Source organism: Amorphotheca resinae (assembly GCF_003019875.1).
Source record: "Amorphotheca resinae ATCC 22711 unplaced genomic scaffold M430scaffold_3, whole genome shotgun sequence".
In the NCBI taxonomy this organism is placed as follows: domain Eukaryota; kingdom Fungi; phylum Ascomycota; class Leotiomycetes; order Helotiales; family Amorphothecaceae; genus Amorphotheca; species Amorphotheca resinae.
In genome coordinates this window covers 1,969,781-1,987,247 of record NW_020194473.1, presented here as the reverse complement: position 1 = coordinate 1,987,247, position 17,467 = coordinate 1,969,781, and the positions used below count along the sequence as shown (strand labels likewise).

Here is a 17,467-nt window from a genome sequence, read left to right as displayed (position 1 = left end):
GATGATAGTCTCAGCTTCTCTTCCGTACTCCATTGACAGCTGCAGTTTTGCGGGGGCAATATTGAAAAGAAAAAAGCAAAGAGAAACCTCAAGTGCCAAGGGATATACACTGTAGGGACGAAGCCCTCCTCGGACTACGAGTCAAAGACATAGTCCTCGAGGCTTGTTCTGTTCGCATGATCCCATACGAAGCAAAGGACAGTAGGTGCCGTCGCCGTGGCCGAGTGTCGTCTATAAGGTAGTACTCGCTACTCCGTAGAAAGTCTTATTTCGCGAAAGCGGGATCTAGACTCCAGATTGTGCCCATCCTGGCCGAGAATCAAAGACTAGTGTTGATAAGGCGATACTCCGTTGGAAGTGTGACTCTAGACTCTTCTTCTGCGGATCAACTCTACCCTACCTATTATCAGCTCCGTTGCAACAATGGATGGTGGCACTCTGTCAGTACAGTTACCAGCGAGTATAGGTAGTCCGTAGAGTAGTAGTGGTTGTCCCTCGCAGGAGAACCAAGGCCCTGATGCCGCACTCCCCTACTGCAGCGCCCTCCTGTGTGAGTCTGTACAGAGCACAGCTCGTGCCACGCCCTTAGCCGCCTTCTCGTGAGCCACGGCGAAAGCCTCTTGCAGCTCTCCATGCGCATGATACTGGCCCATACTGCTACCCCGCGCCTTACGGGTGTAGGGGCAAGGGCCGCAAGGGCCGCAAGGCGTGCCACCAAGTCTTGAACACTGAACTATTCCCCTTTGCGGATGTGTGCAGATGAGCTCTGCCGCTATCTGTCTCCATACGGAGCAGTAGTCTTTTATAAATCCCTGTCCCTGCCTTTTTCTGGGCTGGACCTTTCCTCTGTTGCTTTTCCATTGCCTCTGTAGACTCTGATGGATCACGAAAAACCCGAAGCAGTACTGCCGCAGGTCTTCGAATATGGGGCGGATCAGAGTCGCTCGCGTTTCGACTCGGACTTCCAAAATGTTCAGACTCTCACAGGTACTCGTACACCGTCAGTTGACGAGCCTGAGTTCCTTGAAGATGCCCAGGGGCGCCGTGGCAATGGTGTGTGGTATGGGGTCTATTCGAAAGTCAGTTACTGGATATAACGCTTACTTTGTCACCAGGAGAGTGTTAGGGGAGAGACAAATCAATGTAAGTCCACCGGATAGGAGGGTTGACCAAATGTACACCAACTGATGGCGCGACAAAGATGATCGCATTTTCAGGGTACGTCTCCAATCTTACCATCTTGTCGACACTTGGATCAATCAATAACCGGCATTCGTCTCTAGCACAATCGGAAATGGTACAAGAAATCATCGAGTGCTTCCCAAGGAACTTTAGGACAGGTTTATAACAATGTTGCAGGATTGTTCCTCGGAAGTGGTAAATCGCTTGCTGGTGCTGGGCCTGGCGGCGCGGTCCTGGCCTACGTCCTCATGGGGACGGTGATATCCTCAGTGATATCCTGCCTGGTCGAAATGACTGCCCTGATGCCTGTCAATGCTCCCGTGATGGAATTCCCTCGACGCTTCCTCGATCGAGGCGTTGGTTTTGCTGTGGGCTGGATGTACTGGTATGCGTATCCCAAAGGTCTGGACGAGCTATTGACGGTCTCTAACAACTCCAAGGTTTGCATATGTCGTTCTTGCCTCCGACGAGCTGGTTGCGGTTGCCAATGCAATTAATTTTCGCTATGATGACGGCAGCACATCCTTGAGATGGACAGTCGGCAACGATGTTAATCCCCTGGTGTGGATTGCTTTGTTCCTTGTCATAGTGACTATCATCAACATGGCACCCGTGAAGGTATATCAGCCAATATGCTACTGGTTTCAGCGACTGGCAAAGTACACACTGACGCAAGGTAGTGGTTCGGAGAGCTCGAATACGTATTTGGTTCCATCAAGTTGATATTCATTACTATGCTCATCATGATGATGCTCGTTCTGACCACAATGAAGCGTAAGTAGCAACCCCCAGCCCAATAAATAAATTTTAGTAACGATGTGTAGCAAGAGCCAATGCATACTACGACACGACAATAGGATCCAAATGTAAGTTTTGCTCTGCACGGCTTGATATTGACATGATTAACCGGTATCTTGAAAGACTGGGACTCGCCGTACTCATTCTTCAATCACGTCTTTCAGGTAAAGGATGAGAGCGGGAAGTATGAGCGGACTATTACCGGTGGAATTGGAACTTTCCTTGGGATGTGGTAAGCTTGACCATACTGTTACGTGCTGTTGTACCTTGGCTCATGTCGCATTGCACAGGACAACTATTATCCATGTTATATTCTCCTACGTCGGGATGGATATTGTTGCCGCTACGGCAGCGGAGAGCAAGTCGCTGCCAGATGCGGAGAGTATGAAGCTTGCTGCACGAAAGATCAACATTCGCATCGTCTCTCTATATTCTATTGCAATGCTGACAGCCTCCTTCATGGTTCCTATGAACCACCCCTTTATCAACGGAGGAGCACAGTCAGTAGGCGAATCCTCAATATTTATCATCGCTGTCGTCGAGGCAGGGATTCCTTCCGCCGCGCACTTTTTCAACGCGATTTTCGTCTTCTCGTCCTTCACCTGTGCCATCAATTCTATGTACGTGGGCTCGAGAGTACTGTATACCCTGGCATTGCAAGGCCAGACCGGACCCGAATTTATTACGAGGAGACTACGCCAATGCCATTGGGGGGTTCCGACAAGATCGGTGCTCATGACCGGCTGCTTAATGATGATGGCGTTCATGGGTAGTACTGGGGCGCCTGGTATGGTAAGTATAATCAAGACGTGGGCTAGGCCTTATAGTATAACGTTTTCTGATAATTCAAACCCCAGAGACTGAGTGAGCTCGCATCGAATTGCACAGTGTCTTGTCTGATCGTGTACATTATCATCTGCGCCACTTACCTCCGCTTCTTTAAAACGTATGTACAAAGCCCCCTTTTCGCTACTCCTGCTAACGCAAATATCGCATTTAGATTGGAACAAGTCAAGCGATATGGAAATGCTTCCGAAGCTCAAGCTGCAAGTTACGATCGTAACCATCCAGGATATCCCTACAAATCCCATGGGCAATGGCTGAAAGCCGCGTATGGCCTCATTGCAAGCATCGTACTCGTCACTTTCAACGGAGCAGTATGTTTTGTGCAACGGCCCTTCGGCCTTCGACAATTCATTGCCTCGTACATCAGTGTGAGTCCCGTTCCAGCTATACACTTCACACAATTTTGTTCAAAACTAATACCAGCATAGGTGCCGGTATTTATCATACTTATCCTAGGTTACAAGATCCGCAAACATGGTTTTAGGATCTTGGACTGGGGCCCAGAACGATCCAACGATCTGCGTAATACGGTGCAAGTCGCAAGCAAGACGCGGAAAGGAAGGCTGGTGTTTTTGGAAAATGGGAGTGCGAGGGAAAACGTTTGGATCTTCGTGCATTGGGTTTGGGTATGGATGAAATAGAGCACCTTGGTCTTACTTGACTTTGGCTTTTCAGGTGCGTTGGGCGTTTAATATACCACATATAGTTCTTTGGTTAGAGAGCAAAGTATATCGAGACTCGAATATAATTGAATCTAGTAAATGCTAGTTATTTAAACATTTCTGCACTCGTGGGCCTATCTGCAAAGCGATCTCGTTGGTGAATCAAAAGTTCGCAGGCTTCGGAATGGCAACATCTGCTTGAGATCGAATGATACTTACCTCTCTGCCCAGCTCTGTCGCCATACAGACGCACGACTCTTGCATAATTGCATGAATGCAGCACATAGCCAAGGCAGCAGGCCAGACTTTCTGAGAAAGTACAGTGCTGCTAGTCCAACTCTGGTCGCCATTTCTCTAGGACCCTTCGTGCCATAGGGTGCTTTGGGACCATCTGAACAAGATGGTTTGATGGCGTTGCGGCAGTAGAGGTATGATACATGCATGATGCCGGCTATCAGAAAAGCGCATGGGATAGACAAGCGCAGGGGATTATATAGATTTCGAGCACGGCTAAATAGGTACAAGTTCATGATCCTTTTCTCCCTGAAGGCGTCCACTAGCTCGGTATTCTCTGAACATACCTAGGTAATACCTGACCAGATAGTTTAAGACATCGTGTAACCAAGTGGTATCTTGTGTGATTTTGTAATATTCAGGGGCTCATTGGCTTAGAAGTTGGTGAGCGCAGGAAGTGACAGGGAACGTTCCTCGTATCTAAGTGCACTCAGGGGTTCAGGCGGCAGGCATCTTGAGATATGGAACCTCTTGAGTGAGAAATACAGGTCAAAAAGTCGTCGTGCGTCTTTCGGTGGTAGTGGAGGAGTAGTGGACGCGAAGGGGAAGGAATGTACAAAGGACCAGGTCGAGAAGTCAAGGCTGGAGAAGGGGTCTGGGTTTGGGAACTTTGGGTGATACCCGACCCTAAAAGTTGAATTAGTCGACTGGTGTGTCAACTTAACCAATATATTGTGCTCTCAGGATGGAAACTCCTACCTTGAAAATGATGGGTATGCAGAGCCCATGAATCCATCCCGGACCAAGCAGCTCATCCCTAACTCGTGGTTCTGTTTGACGTCTCAAAAGTTCTACAGTACCCATATCAGCACATGCTGATTAAGAGATTATCAAATTCCCAGCTGCCATCCATCCTATCTCCTTCGTCCGGGTCCTTATAGACGGCATGGTGAAGCAAGCTGCTCAATGTAGATGTGGATAAGTACCCCTCCCGAATTCCCGCTACCACAGATTCAAGTCATACCCATTGCCCTTCTCCAGGGCCCTCTTCCAAGCCTCTCTACTCCATATCCTCTTCCTCCAAGCATCAATCTTCGGGTAGTCCTTCGCAAGGTCAACCCATCCTCTCTGAGCTATCGTATCCACTGGGAAACTTAACATGACATCGCTCCTCCCCAACTGCTTCCCATTGAACCATTCCCTATCTCCCAACTCTCCCTCCAAGTACTGTAGATCTTTCTCAAACTCCGCCGACGTGAACGCCCTCTGAATTCCTCCCCTCACCTTCCTCGCAATATAAACCAATGGCCACGGTGTCCTCCTCGACGCAATATCAAACAGCAGCTCAATGGCGTTGACCGGGCCCAGCGACGCGCCCGCAAAGCTCGTCAGCACCTCGTCGCGCAACCAATCCTCGCTCGCAAACTTTCCATCCGTATCATATGTTTTGAGGAGATATGCCACGATAGCGCTGCTTTCTATAATGGCCTTCCCGTCTGCGGTGAGGAGCGTGGGCGACTTTCCGAGTTGGTGGACGCTCTTCATCTCCGGGGGCGCACGACCTTGAACCCGCGCATACAGCACAAGCTTGTATTCAATACCTAGCTCCTCAAGGAGCCAAATAATTCGTTGTGATTGGGAATGCTGGGGAGAGAGACGGGTTAGCTGATGTGAGATTCTAGGAAGAAGCTGCCATGCGTACATCGAGGTGGTGGAGGGTGGGCACACCACCAGCCTGCTGGGATTCAGCTGTGCTCATCTCGATGGGCGTGGGGATTTTCAATGCGGCTTAGGAGTCAAATGGTTGAAAAGCGCGGATGCATAGATATACCAACTCCAGATATTGTTGTAGTTGCTGATGGGGCGACCTTATCTTACATTGGCGGCTCCCCGCATTTTACGTAGCGCTGTAGCTACTCCGTAGGTGGATTATCTCGGCCCAGCCCGCCATTCCCTATAGCAACACCTCGAGTTTTTTGTCCCAATGCTCAAAGCATGCAAAACCTTCCAGTGATGGGTTGCAGCTAATAAATATGAGGCTGAGGTTGAACCAACATCGACTGAGATAACAATTATTGACCCTCGCACATGCAGACACATAGGGTCAAGTACTTCGAGTAGCGGAAGTAGTCCTCCCTCTTTCTGCGAAGTTCTCTCCTCTCTATCTATCTGCGTGCAATCTTCAGTTCTGGTTTGGAAGCAAGTGCTCAAATGCCGCTGCAGACTGTCTCTTTTGCCTCTTTTACTCTGCTATGTCCAGCATCTGCCATGAGACCGACGAGTCCAGACGACGAGACCAAGTTCCACTACCAACAGCCGGTTTATGGCGGCCGCGCAACAGCATCACGACTCGGGTACGGAATAGCTACAGACAATGTTCTCGGGAAAAGCGTTCCGAGTCTTCTGGAAGACGTGTGTGGAAAGCCGTCCCCACACCGGGTAGTGGGTACACTCTAGCCAATTTAGACACACGCAAATGGACAGTTGGAATCGCCGGCCTCCGCTCTTTGTGTTAACGAAGTTTGCCGACATGAACTACTTAGTTCAATTATTCTGTTAATGAATTGCGTTCCACAGGAAAACTTCAAAGGTAAAGCTTTAGAGAAGAGGATGGACAGCTGTTCACCAGACACGAATTGGCAAGGGTACTACAAGCCTGCAACCCCGCGCTGCAGGGCCACGGATTGGGTCAATTGCCGCCTATACTCCGTGGTTCTGGGGTCGGCAACACCACATCTCATCTCAGCCGTCAAACGCCGCTCAACGCCTACTCCGTCTTGGAGAGAAGAGCATAATAAGTGAGCTGGCCTTCCAAAGTTTGTCTCATAAACCTTTCGTTTTCCGATTATTCTTTCAGGAACAATAACACTTTCACATCTCAAAAGCACCTGACCGCTATTCACAGTTGAAAACCATGGCATATACATCCTCCCAAGAAGCATCTCGAAAGCCAATCGTCCTCCACATTGGAGATCCCGTGAAATGGAATACAGACCTTTATGCCAAATTCTCTGAAGATTTCACTGTCGTTCGTCCATCGACAGAAGAACGCCAGAGAGATGAGTTTATGAAAGGATTGAGAGAGAAGAGGTGGGGGAACTTTGCGGCAATCTTTAGACCCTTTTGGAATACGGGTGGTGAAATGGGTCGCTGGGATAAGGAGCTTATACCTCTAATTCCTACGTCCTGTAAGATTTTTGCATCTGCTGGTGCTGGCTTTGATTGGGCTGATGTAGATCTTTTGGCTGCGCGAGGTTTGTACCTTCCAAAACTCCCGAGTTTTGTAGGAATAAATCACTGACAGTAGCTCGATTAGGAATTGTATACTGCAACAGGTGCGTTGAATGCTTTCCAGGATGACAAAATCACATGGCCTCTAACAACAACCAGCGCAGCAGCTTCCGCTGAATCCGTGGCAGATTTTGCCCTCTTCCTCATATTGGCGACCTTCAGAAACCTGACCTGGTACCACTTCCACCCCTAAAACGGAGGACTGTCAATTCCTGACACGTTCATAGGTGCACAACAGCGGCCCGCTCCTCCGCAGCAGAATTCAAAGATTGCCATACTAACGCGGCTGCCGTCTCCCACAACCCGAGGGGGCACACACTTGGAATAATAGGCTTTGGGAACATCGGGTTCAGAATCGCGCAGAAAGCCTACCGAGCCTTCGGCATGAAGATCAAGTACTACGATGTGGTACGCAAACCCGCGGCGCAAGAAGCCGAAGTCGAAGCCGAGTTCTTCTCCAGTCTCGATGCCATGCTTGCTATCAGCGATTGCGTAGTCCTCGCCACGCCCGCATCCCCAGATGGGAAGAAGCTCATCGTCAAAGAGCGACTGCGGAATATAAAATGGGGTAGTCGGTTTGTGAATATTGCTCGCGGAAGCTTGGTCGACGATGAGGCTGTCGCTGATGCGGTTGAGGAGGGGAGACTCGTCGGTGTCGGACTCGATGTGCATGATCTTGAGCCGAATGTTAATGAGCGGTTGAAGCGGCTCAGGGAAGTGACACTTACGTCACACAATGCTGGCGGGACTCTTCAAACGTAGGCTACATCACCTATCATAGTCCATGCCGTATCTTGTTACTGACTGATCTTTTGCAGGCATATAGGGTTTGAAGAGCTGTCGATGAGAAATATAGATGCGGTTTTGAAAGGGAGAGAGCCTTTGACGCCCGTCAATAAACATTTGTTGGTGACTCCGGTAAAGCACACCCTATGAGGATATATGTTACAGATTCGGTATTTGCTGTTTCTCAAGTAGACAGTAGAGAAGGGTTGTATAGAGGCCTTTAGGTATATATAACCAAACCCTTCATCATATTTATTCGCAGTATGAGAGCTAGAATTCTCATATCAATATCTCTATCATATTCACAACTGTCTACCCTACCCAGATAAAATTTATGTTCTTTTCTGCCCAAAATCTACTGCAAATTAAGACTGATGATCTGGCTATAACGGGTCCAGCTCCAGGATTCTACATGCGCCCTTAACGAGGCTGGGTTAGATCCTTAGAATAGCTAGCTATTTAGGTAAAATTCTTTACCTCAGGTCCTCAGGTAAGGTACCTCGTAGTATCAGAGCACCCAGCCTTAGAGTGATATAATCAGCATATTATTTTTTTCTTACCTTTAGAACAGAACTAACAGAACTAACTAATAGGACTTGATTTATATTTAACTATCAGTATAGATAGAATCGAACTATACTTAATAGTCATAAGGAATTATAAGGAGGGGCCCATCTTGTATTTAAGGAAAACAGTGAAAACAGTGAAAACCAACATAGAAAATTAGAAATCGTCTTACAGCCAACTCTAGAGTATAAGAACTGTCGTACAACCTTATATAACCGTTATAACTCTACTATTAATACAGACAGACAGACAGACAGTGATAGTAGGTACGTAGTGATTAACAAGACTACCAACCTTACCTACCGTAGTGTACAACAGTAACAAAACATGACAGTCAATACGTAGAACAACTTGAATTCCTACATTTGACTATAAGTAGGCCACGGTCCCATGGAGCAACATGGTGATGTGAAGTCCGGCGCTTCTATCTGTAGCTGGATCAAAAGGGTTGGACTTCATAGTTATTCGTATGAGCACATTTACAGTTTACTAGTGGGGCACGGAGCAGACAATACAAGCAATGGACTTATTTTCTGCCGTCCATGTTGTATTGAGAAGCGGTAGGTCTATCTTCAGTTTTTGGCCGGCCTATTAGCATTGATATCCTTTAGAATTGCATCAGCCCCGGCCTCGAGCAACTTTGCAGCGAGTGCCTGGCCAAATTCTGCGGCTTCATTATCGGTCTGCACTTTTGCATCAATGACATCTTCAACGCTTCGGGAACCATCAAGGCTGACGACTATTGCCCTCATCCTGAGTCGGTCCTTGGAATCGCCAAGCCACTCCGTCTCGACGCCAATTGGGACGCTGCAGCCGCCTTCCAGAGTGCGCATAAGACTCCGTTCGGCAAGACAAGCCAGAGTCGAAGGCCGGTCGACGAGCTGGTTCAGCAACTCCCGCGTCTTGACGTCGCCCTTGCGGATCTCCAGGCCGAGCGCTCCCTGGCCGACTGCATGCAAGATACCGCCGTCCTTGGAACCCAGGTACTGACTGATGCGGTGCGTGAGCCCGATGCGCTGGAGGCCGGCCGCAGACATGACCATGCAGGCGTACTCGCCCTCGGCACTGTCCACCTTGGCCAGACGTGTCTCCACGTTGCCACGCAGGTTGGCAAAGCGAAGATGAGGGTACAGACGGCGAAGCTGCGCAGAGCGCCGCACCGACGAGGTACCAACGACAGCGCCTTCGGGCAGCGTCTGTAAGCTGGTATATGGCAAGCCAGCCTTGACGACCAGAGCATCGCGCGGATCATCACGCATAGGAATAGCGCCTAATTCGCACGAGTCGGGCAGAGTGGTGGGCATGTCTGGGGACGATGATGAGCCTGGTCAGGTGCTGGAACTGGTGGAAGAGGAGAGAGAAGGGGGGCTCGCCTTTGAGACAATGTACGATGAGATCCAATTGCCCCGAGACGAGCATGTCCTCCAGTTCGGCCGTCCACAGGCTCTTGGCGTCAAAGTTGTAGAGCGCCTTGGTCTGGTCCTTGTCCCCGAGAGTGCGCAGCGCCTCGATCTCAAAGGAGCGATCCGGCGCGATCTTCTGTAGGCTGTTGCGGATCTGCTCGGCCTGGACCATGGCGAGATTGGACCTGCGGGTGCCAATTCGCAGCGGCGGCTGAGGGGGGGCGGGTGTTGCCATGTTGACGCTTGGGAGAAGTAGATCTCGAGCTTGAAGAGTGTGGGGAGGTGGGGGTTTGGAAAAGAAAGTTTAAATACCCCGCCTGGACGCTAGTATACAGATCAGATTTTAGGGTACTGTAGGACGCCCTAGGTCAGGTACGGTACGAGCTTGCCGAGACCCCTCCGGGTTGCGGGTACTTCGCTTACACGCGAGCCGACGAGTAGGGGTATCTAGGACGGAAGTTAAGGGTATTGAGAATCAACTGCCCGCTTCACAGTTGACTCTCCCTTTTATAGTTGACCTTCCTAACATATCTTACCTACCTTAGATATCAGAATGCATTTGGTCATCCTGTATAAGAGATCGTCTAAATAATTAATGATTATCCGGTCGTGGGGCCGTGATAGTCAGATTTCAGAAATATCAGAATGTTCCCTTATTAATAATGATCATCACCTGAAATGAGAGTCTAAATAGCCAAGCTTTTGCCTTTGAGGTAGTAAGTAGCTAACAATAGGCTAGGCTAATAAGAATCTCAAAGAAGCTATATAGGTTATAAATTAGGGCATTAGTCTATCATCTATGGTTTGTTCATTCGACCTTTAGCGCTCCTCTTTCTCTACGCCCTCTTTTTCACCATCAACAACACCCCCGCTACACCTCCCGTCACCATCTCCTTGCCCTTCTCCACGCCCCCCTCATGCAACAGCCGCTCAATCTCCCTCCTTATCATCCTTACCACATCCCGCTCAGTACCGACCGCATCCGGATGCGCCTCCCGCCACCGCGTCACGGGGCTCGCAGTCCCCAGCATCTTCTCGAGCGTGTCCAGATCCAACGTGACCGTCTGCTTGCCTACGAAGAACTCGTCGCCCTCGGCGCTAGCGTCATTGTTCCACTCTTTCCGGTAGAAAGTGGTCTCGTCGAAATCCGGGACCGGCTGTGCTAGGGTCCAGGGGAGGGGGAGATCGATGTACAGATTCCGGCCGAGCAGGTTGCCCGGCTCCATGTAGGGCTTCAGATGCTGGTCTTCGAACTCGTTCAGGGCGGCCTGGATGGCGGCGTGGTTGGGCATGGACGAGTGGGCGTACCTGGGGCTGCCGGTCCACAGGGCGACGGTGCCGCCGGGCTTGAGGAGCTGGGCGGCGCGCGGCCAGAAGCGCGACATGTCGAACCAGTGGGCGGCCGTGGCGGCGGTGATGAGGTCGACGCTAGAGTCCGGGATGGGCGACGAGAGCTGGGAGCCGAGATCTTCGGCCGTGGAGACCTCGAAGCGGACGGGTTCGGAAGTGGACGAGACACCGCCAAGGGACCGGGCGGTGCTGATCATCCCTTCAGAGGGGTCAAGACCGACGGCATGAGTGAAGTGCGATGCGAGCTCGCGGATGGCGGTGCCTGGACCGCAGCCGACATCGAGGACGGTGGTGAGCTGGCCGCCGGTGGACGTGTGGTGGTTGAGGATGGTCTTGTACAGGTTAGGATGGTAGCCGCGGCGGTTCTGGGCGTAGGTTGCGCCTTGTTCGTGAGTGTAGGAGCGGAAGGTCTTTTCTTCTGAGGCGACGGCCATGGCGACGGGTTATTGTATACAACGAGTTGGTGGGATGAAATAAATATACGTTCAAAAAAGGAGTCCCAGCAAAAACAAGAAAGAAAATCGACGATTCTATCTTTTGACCCGGACAATAGAGCAATGGCTGCCTAGTGTAGCCGCGCGTCTGTTTTATCGCTCTTTATCGACAGGAATACGAGCTGCTTTATCATTCATACCTTTCCCTTTTCCATTGCGGCTAAAAGACGAGAAAGCTTTTGTCGACGTCTACCTACCTAGAACCTAGGTACATACCTATATATATGAGTATACATATATATACCGACATGCAGATACAATAGGGTATGGAGACGGAAGTCTTGTCTACCTATCTACGTATGCATCTTCCCCATCTTTCGACAGTCCCTGCATTCGGAGATCCGCGCTGCAGGAACTACTAGATCTGCCCCGTGGAGGGGATGCCATGATAACATGTCCTCCCCATTTTCATTTCTCATAACCCCCCAAAACTTCCTAACCAGCATCTCCCTCTCTTTCTCATCCACGGGCCTCGTCGAGAAACAATGGTGTTCATAGAAGATCAGCCTACGATCCCCACCATCGACCTCTCCCCCTTCCTCTCCCCGTCCTCCCCCCAATCCTCCCGTGATGCAGTCATCACAGCCGTCCGTTCAGCCTGCCAATCCTACGGCTTCTTCCAGCTGACGGGGCACGGGATCCCACTCTCCCTGCAACGTTCGATCCTGCACTGCGCCGAACTTCTCTTTGCCTTACCACTCGCCGAAAAGCAAGCCATGGCCATGAGCAAGAGCATGGGGATGAGCAAGCGAGGCTACGAAGCCGTTGGCGGGCAGACGCTCGATGTGAAACCGGACACCAAGGAAGGCTTCTACATCGGGGTCGAGGTGCCCGCCGACGATCCCGCGGCCGGCACGTTCCTGAAGGGCCCGAACCTGTGGCCGGGAAGCCTGCGCGCTGAGGACTTCCGCACGCCAGTCATGGAGTATCATAGGCGCGTGCTAGGCCTACACGAACTGCTGTTGCGGATCCTCGCCGCGGGGCTCTCAGAGCAAGGCAAGGAACTGATGGAGGGATTCATGCAGGATGCGGTAGCCAATATTAAACTGCTGCACTACCCGCCGAATGCCAAAGAGGGGGCAGAGGAGCAGAGTATTGGAGGCACGTCATCCCCCCTCCCCCCAAAATTTCCCTTCTTTTGCGTTGCTGGTCACGTAGCTGAGTGTTGAGCAAGCGGGCGCGCACACGGATTTCGGGTGCACGACGATCCTGCTACAGCAGCCTGATCAGCACGGCTTACAGGTCCTGTATCCGCCGACCCAGACCTGGATCCCGGTGCCGGCCAAGGAAGACGTGTTCATCGTCAACATTGGCGATCTGCTACAGAAGTGGACCAAGGGAGAGTATAAGAGTGCGGTCCATAGAGTGGTGAATGTCAGTACTACGGATAGGTATAGCGTGCCTTTCTTTTATCATGGCAATCTGAGCACGAGGTTGAGCCCCTTGGATGGAAGTCTTGCTGATGGGGATGCGGAAACGGTGGAGGAGCATATCAAGGGCAGGTTTAGGAAGACGTTTGGCTGATGTTGAGACGCTTTTACTCTGGCAGTATAAGATGAAGGGGCATCAATCTTGCATCACGGTTAGTTGGGTTGAGACTACTACAGGGCGATCTATAGGCATGTCTTCTCAGCTACAGAGTCCCAATTAAATAATGAAGATGGGGTAGGGGAAATCCACCAGAGAGTTCCTTTGCAAGGTTAACATCAACACTTATGTCAAATTTCTTGACCCTTATTAGATAGATATACAAGTATTTCAAGGTATCTCAAGCCTTGCAGGACAACTCGACCCGCGGCCTGCGCGCGCCCCTCGAGGAGCACGAGACGGCCGAAAGGGGTGGCGGATTAAAGCGCCGAATGTGCAGCAGGCCCGTTAAGTCTAACCACTGACTCCGGGAAGAGATCATTGATTGCTCAAAGCCATCCCCTAGCCCCTCTGACAATGTTGCGCTCTCGCAATTGCAAAACGAATTCGAGAAACATGCCGCATAATCCAGATCCAGATCCATTACTTCAAAAGCCTCTTGCCATGCGCCTTAACTCCAAATCGCTCCACCCCGCTACTCTGCTGCAGCTGCCATAAACCCAGCTGACCAACTAGGGCGCCCTCGCCCGCCAGCTTATGTCTCCTGTACGCCTCCCTTAAATGATCCGGTAGCAGCGGCCCTCTCCTCTTCTCTTCTTCTCCGTCTGCTGGTGGACTGGGAAGCACATTTCGTGCCTCCTCGTCTGATTCCATCCACTGAGTCTGTACTCGTCTGGCACCCTCGATCATCTCACCGATGAAAACTTTCGCTACGGATTTCACAGCTAGAATCACGCTTTGCGGCGCGGACTGCGAGAGTGTTTGGTTGACGATCTGTTCCAATCATCAGTCTACATCTTGTATCCAAACATATCAAAGGTGACGAGAAGAGAAGACATACCCGTCTAACAGTCGAATCCGGCAGCTTACTTGCTCTCCATGCTTCATACCTCAAGAACTGATCAGGGTCCAGAGCGTTAAGCAGCATGGCCTTATGCTCGTTCTCCTTTCTCTTCTCTTCATCTGTCCTAGCCACCATAGCGACCGCCGTCTCTCCACCTTCTTCATCCTCATCCTCGGCGCTTGCTTCGCGACTTGCGCGCCTTCGCCCTCTTCCGCTTGTTCCCGAAACCGCCGACTTGGCCTTTTCCCCAACAACGCTGGTATCGTCATCTGCCTTGCCTTTTGCTTTGCGCCCGCGTTTCTTCTTCGTGCTGGACACGCCAGAGACGAGACTAGTGGTGTCCACGCTGGGTGAGCGCGAATAGCGTGCTGTCTGGTTTGAGGCGCTCTCAGGCGGGAAGGAGGTTTGACGGAGAGGATGGGAGGATGCAGAGCTGGCGGAGAGCATAGATGCCTTGCGGCGCTTGACTGAGGGCGCAGACGAGGGCATATCGGATTGGCGGCGCTTTGATGGTTGTGGGAGTGGTGCGTGAGAGGGATAGGGTGGTGAGATCGCGGACTGGTAGTTGTACGGTGGCGACGCCATGGCGGGTTGGAGACGGTATTCAAATAGCGAAGCAACTGTCGTTTGCGTCAAAGGTGAGAATATAAGAATATCCTACCGCCCGTTGCTTGGTGGCTGTATGAATTGTGAGTGTCGTTGGAATCTTGTTGTTGAACAAGGTGAGGTTGCCGATCGAACACAAGGCTGAAGTCCCCTGGAAGGCCGATCCTTTGGCGAGCTGCAAGCGCCATCTTAGCGCATCGGCCTTCCTGGGGAAATTTTTGAGAGTCATCCCCAATCTTGACAACAACATCCGCCACAAAATGGCCCAATTCGCAAATTCGACGGACAAGGACAAGGGGGAGCCAAATCCCGACCAGAGAGAGAGCGCTGCGTCCGGGCAAGCCACTCCCAATGGCACCTTGAAGAGACGGTCCGAAGATGGCGAGGGCAGCAGGAAGAGAAGGCGGAGGAGAGGAGTGAAGGGGCACCACAGGAGGAACAGCGTTAGCAAGCCCGCACGAGATCCGCGCGATGATCCATCTCCCCCAGGTCTTGCAGAGGAAGAAGTTTCTGATACGAGGTCACCAAGTCCAGTCATTGACTTTGATGGACTGAGTCGTCCGAGTAGGTCCCTCCAACCCCTCCCACTATTCCGCTGCTAAATTTTCTTCAGGCAGAGGAACCCGTGAACGGCTTGAAGAGACCCCGGAACAAGCTGCCGCCCGACTCGAGAAGATGACGGGCGCAGTTCGTACAATCCTCGAGTGTATCGGCGAAGACCCATCTCGCGAAGGTCTCCTGGGGACACCAGAGCGATACGCCAAAGCTATGCTCTTTTTTACAAAGGGATATCAGCAGAATGTGCGGGATATCGTTAATGATGCTATTTTCCACGAGGGTCATAACGAATTGGTCATCGTGAAGGATATTGAGGTCTTTAGTCTATGCGAGCATCATATGGTGCCTTTTACTGGGAAGGTAGGTCTCCTTCATTCTGCGGAACATGAACACAAAGCTGATCAGGGCAAGATGCACATCGGATATATTCCGGATAGGGATGTTATTGGGATTTCGAAATTGCCGCGTATAGCCGATATGTTCTCCCGACGGTTACAAATTCAAGAGCGTCTTACCAAAGATGTCGCACACGCGATCATGGATGTCTTAAAGCCACAAGGAGTCGCCGTAGTCATGGAATCAAGCCATCTGTGTATGGTTATGCGAGGGGTCGAAAAGACAAGTGCCACAACAATCACGAGTTGTGTATTGGGATGCATAGAAAAACGGGAGAAGACCAGAAACGAGTTCTTCAGTCTCGTAGGATTGAACCGACGGTGATTAGATGGGGGGCGGTTTATTTTTTTGGCATTTTCAGGCGTTTCAAGAGAAAGGGGGGCATTCTGGTCTTCAACACCAGCAGGGGTGGCGTTCTAACTGGTCTTAACGCCATATCATGAACCATGCATGACAGTGGATTGTTTTTGGTTTTTAAAATAAGGCATCTATCTAGTGTCATGAACCCAATTCGTTATTCGTTAATTCATCTAATCGCAAAGCCACGGCTTTACCAGCCACTCTCCTGTACCCGGGTTGTACTCCGTATGGCCTTTCCGAATCGACTCTCGAAGGTGCCTCTCAACGATCAATTCACCATTCTCAGTCTTCCTTCGGACCTCTGGAACCCGGTCCACCGTCCCTTCGGGCCAATCCCTCACAACTCCCAATGGGCCCCGTGCCTTGCCGCCTTCAGCAGCATCGACGGTAATGGCAGCTTCCGAATAAATGGAATCGGCCACCTGCTGCACCGACTTCCCAGCATCGATAACGATCATATCGATAGCTTCATCGTGCCGTACGTATTCCATATCTAAAAACAACTGTCGGACCCTCTGCTGCATCTCCTTCCTCTCGTATTTCTCCGTCCCGTATCCGCCCCTCTTCTCTGCCTCCTCCGGGTCCAGGTTGAGAAAGATGACGGCGTCGGGCCGAGGGAGCCCAATGTCGGGAGACTTGGCCCATTTCAGGGAGAGTTCGGGGTTCTGCTTCGCGGCGCTGTATATCATGCCCGAGTAGTAGTAACGGTCGCAGACGATGGTGTATCCTTTGGCGATGGTTTCCTTGATCCATTTACTATCCGCGAGGTCAGTTGTGTGCCCGGTTCAATAGGGGAGAAAGCCGCACGATTTCTCCCAGCGATTTGCAGAGAAGAGGAGGTGGATTGCATGGTCGTCCATCTCAGTTTTGCTTTGCAGGTAGCTGTCAATCATCTTTCCGATTGGAGTTGTCCGGTCTGGAATCTGGAATCAGCATGAGCCGTAGAGAATAGGCCCCGGCAAGACCAGAGCTGTGCGGGATGGAAAGGAGTCGAACCTGGAAAGCGGATTGTTTGGATATTGTGCCCAGCATCATACAAGGCGTCGCATAGCTTCTTGACTTGCGTCGTCTTCCCCGCGCGATCCAGCCCTTCGATGACGATAAACGCTCCTCGTGCGACGAGTTTGGAGGGTTCTCTCCAAGGATAGTCGGTTCCTGCTGGGGTCGCCATTGTTACGGCTTCCAGAATCAACCGCTGTTCCAATGGATTGTTGTTTCTATTGCAGAGGGGTTTGTAGATGGGAAGTTGGAAAGCGAATGTGGGGTAGCTCGCGTTAAATACGACCTGGGAGACGCGTTTCGCCAAATATGTCCGTCGTAAGTCCTGTAATCATATTCAATAGACGCCGAGGCGAACATTCATCAAATCCAAGAGATACGCCATGCCTGAATCACTTCTGTTTGCTACTTCGCCCTCTCAAAGTGAATTGAGTCACGACATTGTACGCATCCATAGGTTCTAGTAGAAAGCCGTGTTTAGGTGCCCGACTTGCGAGGCATCCC

General features: G+C 51.1%; 10 protein-coding genes across 10 annotated transcripts; 4 read left to right on the top strand and 6 right to left on the bottom strand.

Annotated features, from left to right (window-relative positions):
- The first annotated feature begins 831 nt into the window (after positions 1–831).
- M430DRAFT_117503 (hypothetical protein) lies at positions 832–3,591 on the top strand. Its single transcript, XM_024861672.1, has 13 exons — positions 832–1,060; positions 1,116–1,143; positions 1,202–1,218; positions 1,284–1,297; positions 1,360–1,567; positions 1,623–1,800; positions 1,863–1,956; positions 2,007–2,048; positions 2,104–2,212; positions 2,271–2,772; positions 2,838–2,926; positions 2,981–3,194; positions 3,255–3,591. Exons 1-13 carry the CDS (start codon positions 879–881, stop codon positions 3,465–3,467), a joined length of 1,890 nt encoding a protein of 629 aa, XP_024723423.1. The 5' UTR covers positions 832–878; the 3' UTR covers positions 3,468–3,591.
- Positions 3,592–4,156: 565 nt separating this feature from the next.
- On the bottom strand, positions 4,157–4,510 carry M430DRAFT_48946 (hypothetical protein; the record flags this gene model as incomplete). Its single annotated transcript, XM_024868029.1, has 2 exons — positions 4,157–4,409; positions 4,482–4,510. The coding sequence occupies 2 exons, from the start codon at positions 4,508–4,510 to the stop codon at positions 4,157–4,159; spliced, it is 282 nt and encodes a 93-aa protein (XP_024723422.1).
- Positions 4,511–4,724: 214 nt separating this feature from the next.
- On the bottom strand, positions 4,725–5,481 carry M430DRAFT_97426 (hypothetical protein; the record flags this gene model as incomplete). Its single annotated transcript, XM_024870037.1, has 2 exons — positions 4,725–5,366; positions 5,425–5,481. 2 exons carry the CDS (start codon positions 5,479–5,481, stop codon positions 4,725–4,727), a joined length of 699 nt encoding a protein of 232 aa, XP_024723421.1.
- Positions 5,482–6,636: 1,155 nt separating this feature from the next.
- On the top strand, positions 6,637–7,962 carry M430DRAFT_136246 (hypothetical protein; the record flags this gene model as incomplete). Its single annotated transcript, XM_024862455.1, has 5 exons — positions 6,637–6,976; positions 7,039–7,057; positions 7,113–7,187; positions 7,241–7,771; positions 7,832–7,962. The coding sequence occupies 5 exons, from the start codon at positions 6,637–6,639 to the stop codon at positions 7,947–7,949; spliced, it is 1,083 nt and encodes a 360-aa protein (XP_024723420.1). The 3' UTR covers positions 7,950–7,962.
- Positions 7,963–8,887: 925 nt separating this feature from the next.
- Positions 8,888–10,032, bottom strand: M430DRAFT_33873 (hypothetical protein). The gene is made up of 2 exons (XM_024866450.1): positions 9,740–10,032; positions 8,888–9,672 (listed from the first exon to the last, which is right to left on the bottom strand). Exons 1-2 carry the CDS (start codon positions 10,002–10,004, stop codon positions 8,939–8,941), a joined length of 999 nt encoding a protein of 332 aa, XP_024723419.1. The 5' UTR covers positions 10,005–10,032; the 3' UTR covers positions 8,888–8,938.
- Positions 10,033–10,579: 547 nt separating this feature from the next.
- Positions 10,580–11,674, bottom strand: M430DRAFT_40555 (hypothetical protein). The gene has a single exon (XM_024867407.1). It carries the CDS (start codon positions 11,551–11,553, stop codon positions 10,606–10,608), a length of 948 nt encoding a protein of 315 aa, XP_024723418.1. The 5' UTR covers positions 11,554–11,674; the 3' UTR covers positions 10,580–10,605.
- A 353-nt stretch (positions 11,675–12,027) lies between these two features.
- M430DRAFT_33872 (hypothetical protein) lies at positions 12,028–13,410 on the top strand. The gene is made up of 2 exons (XM_024866449.1): positions 12,028–12,714; positions 12,788–13,410. The coding sequence occupies exons 1-2, from the start codon at positions 12,099–12,101 to the stop codon at positions 13,135–13,137; spliced, it is 966 nt and encodes a 321-aa protein (XP_024723417.1). The 5' UTR covers positions 12,028–12,098; the 3' UTR covers positions 13,138–13,410.
- A 213-nt stretch (positions 13,411–13,623) lies between these two features.
- M430DRAFT_97306 (hypothetical protein) lies at positions 13,624–14,629 on the bottom strand (the record flags this gene model as incomplete). The annotated part of the gene is made up of 2 exons (XM_024870023.1): positions 13,624–13,974; positions 14,042–14,629. 2 exons carry the CDS (start codon positions 14,627–14,629, stop codon positions 13,624–13,626), a joined length of 939 nt encoding a protein of 312 aa, XP_024723416.1.
- A 259-nt stretch (positions 14,630–14,888) lies between these two features.
- M430DRAFT_136234 (hypothetical protein) lies at positions 14,889–15,928 on the top strand (the record flags this gene model as incomplete). The annotated part of the gene is made up of 3 exons (XM_024862454.1): positions 14,889–15,214; positions 15,264–15,568; positions 15,620–15,928. The coding sequence occupies exons 1-3, from the start codon at positions 14,911–14,913 to the stop codon at positions 15,926–15,928; spliced, it is 918 nt and encodes a 305-aa protein (XP_024723415.1). The 5' UTR covers positions 14,889–14,910.
- On the bottom strand, positions 15,927–17,401 carry M430DRAFT_136229 (hypothetical protein). Its single transcript, XM_024862453.1, has 3 exons — positions 16,961–17,401; positions 16,772–16,880; positions 15,927–16,720 (listed from the first exon to the last, which is right to left on the bottom strand). Exons 1-3 carry the CDS (start codon positions 17,133–17,135, stop codon positions 16,135–16,137), a joined length of 870 nt encoding a protein of 289 aa, XP_024723414.1. The 5' UTR covers positions 17,136–17,401; the 3' UTR covers positions 15,927–16,134.
- Between the last annotated feature and the right edge of the window lie 66 nt (positions 17,402–17,467).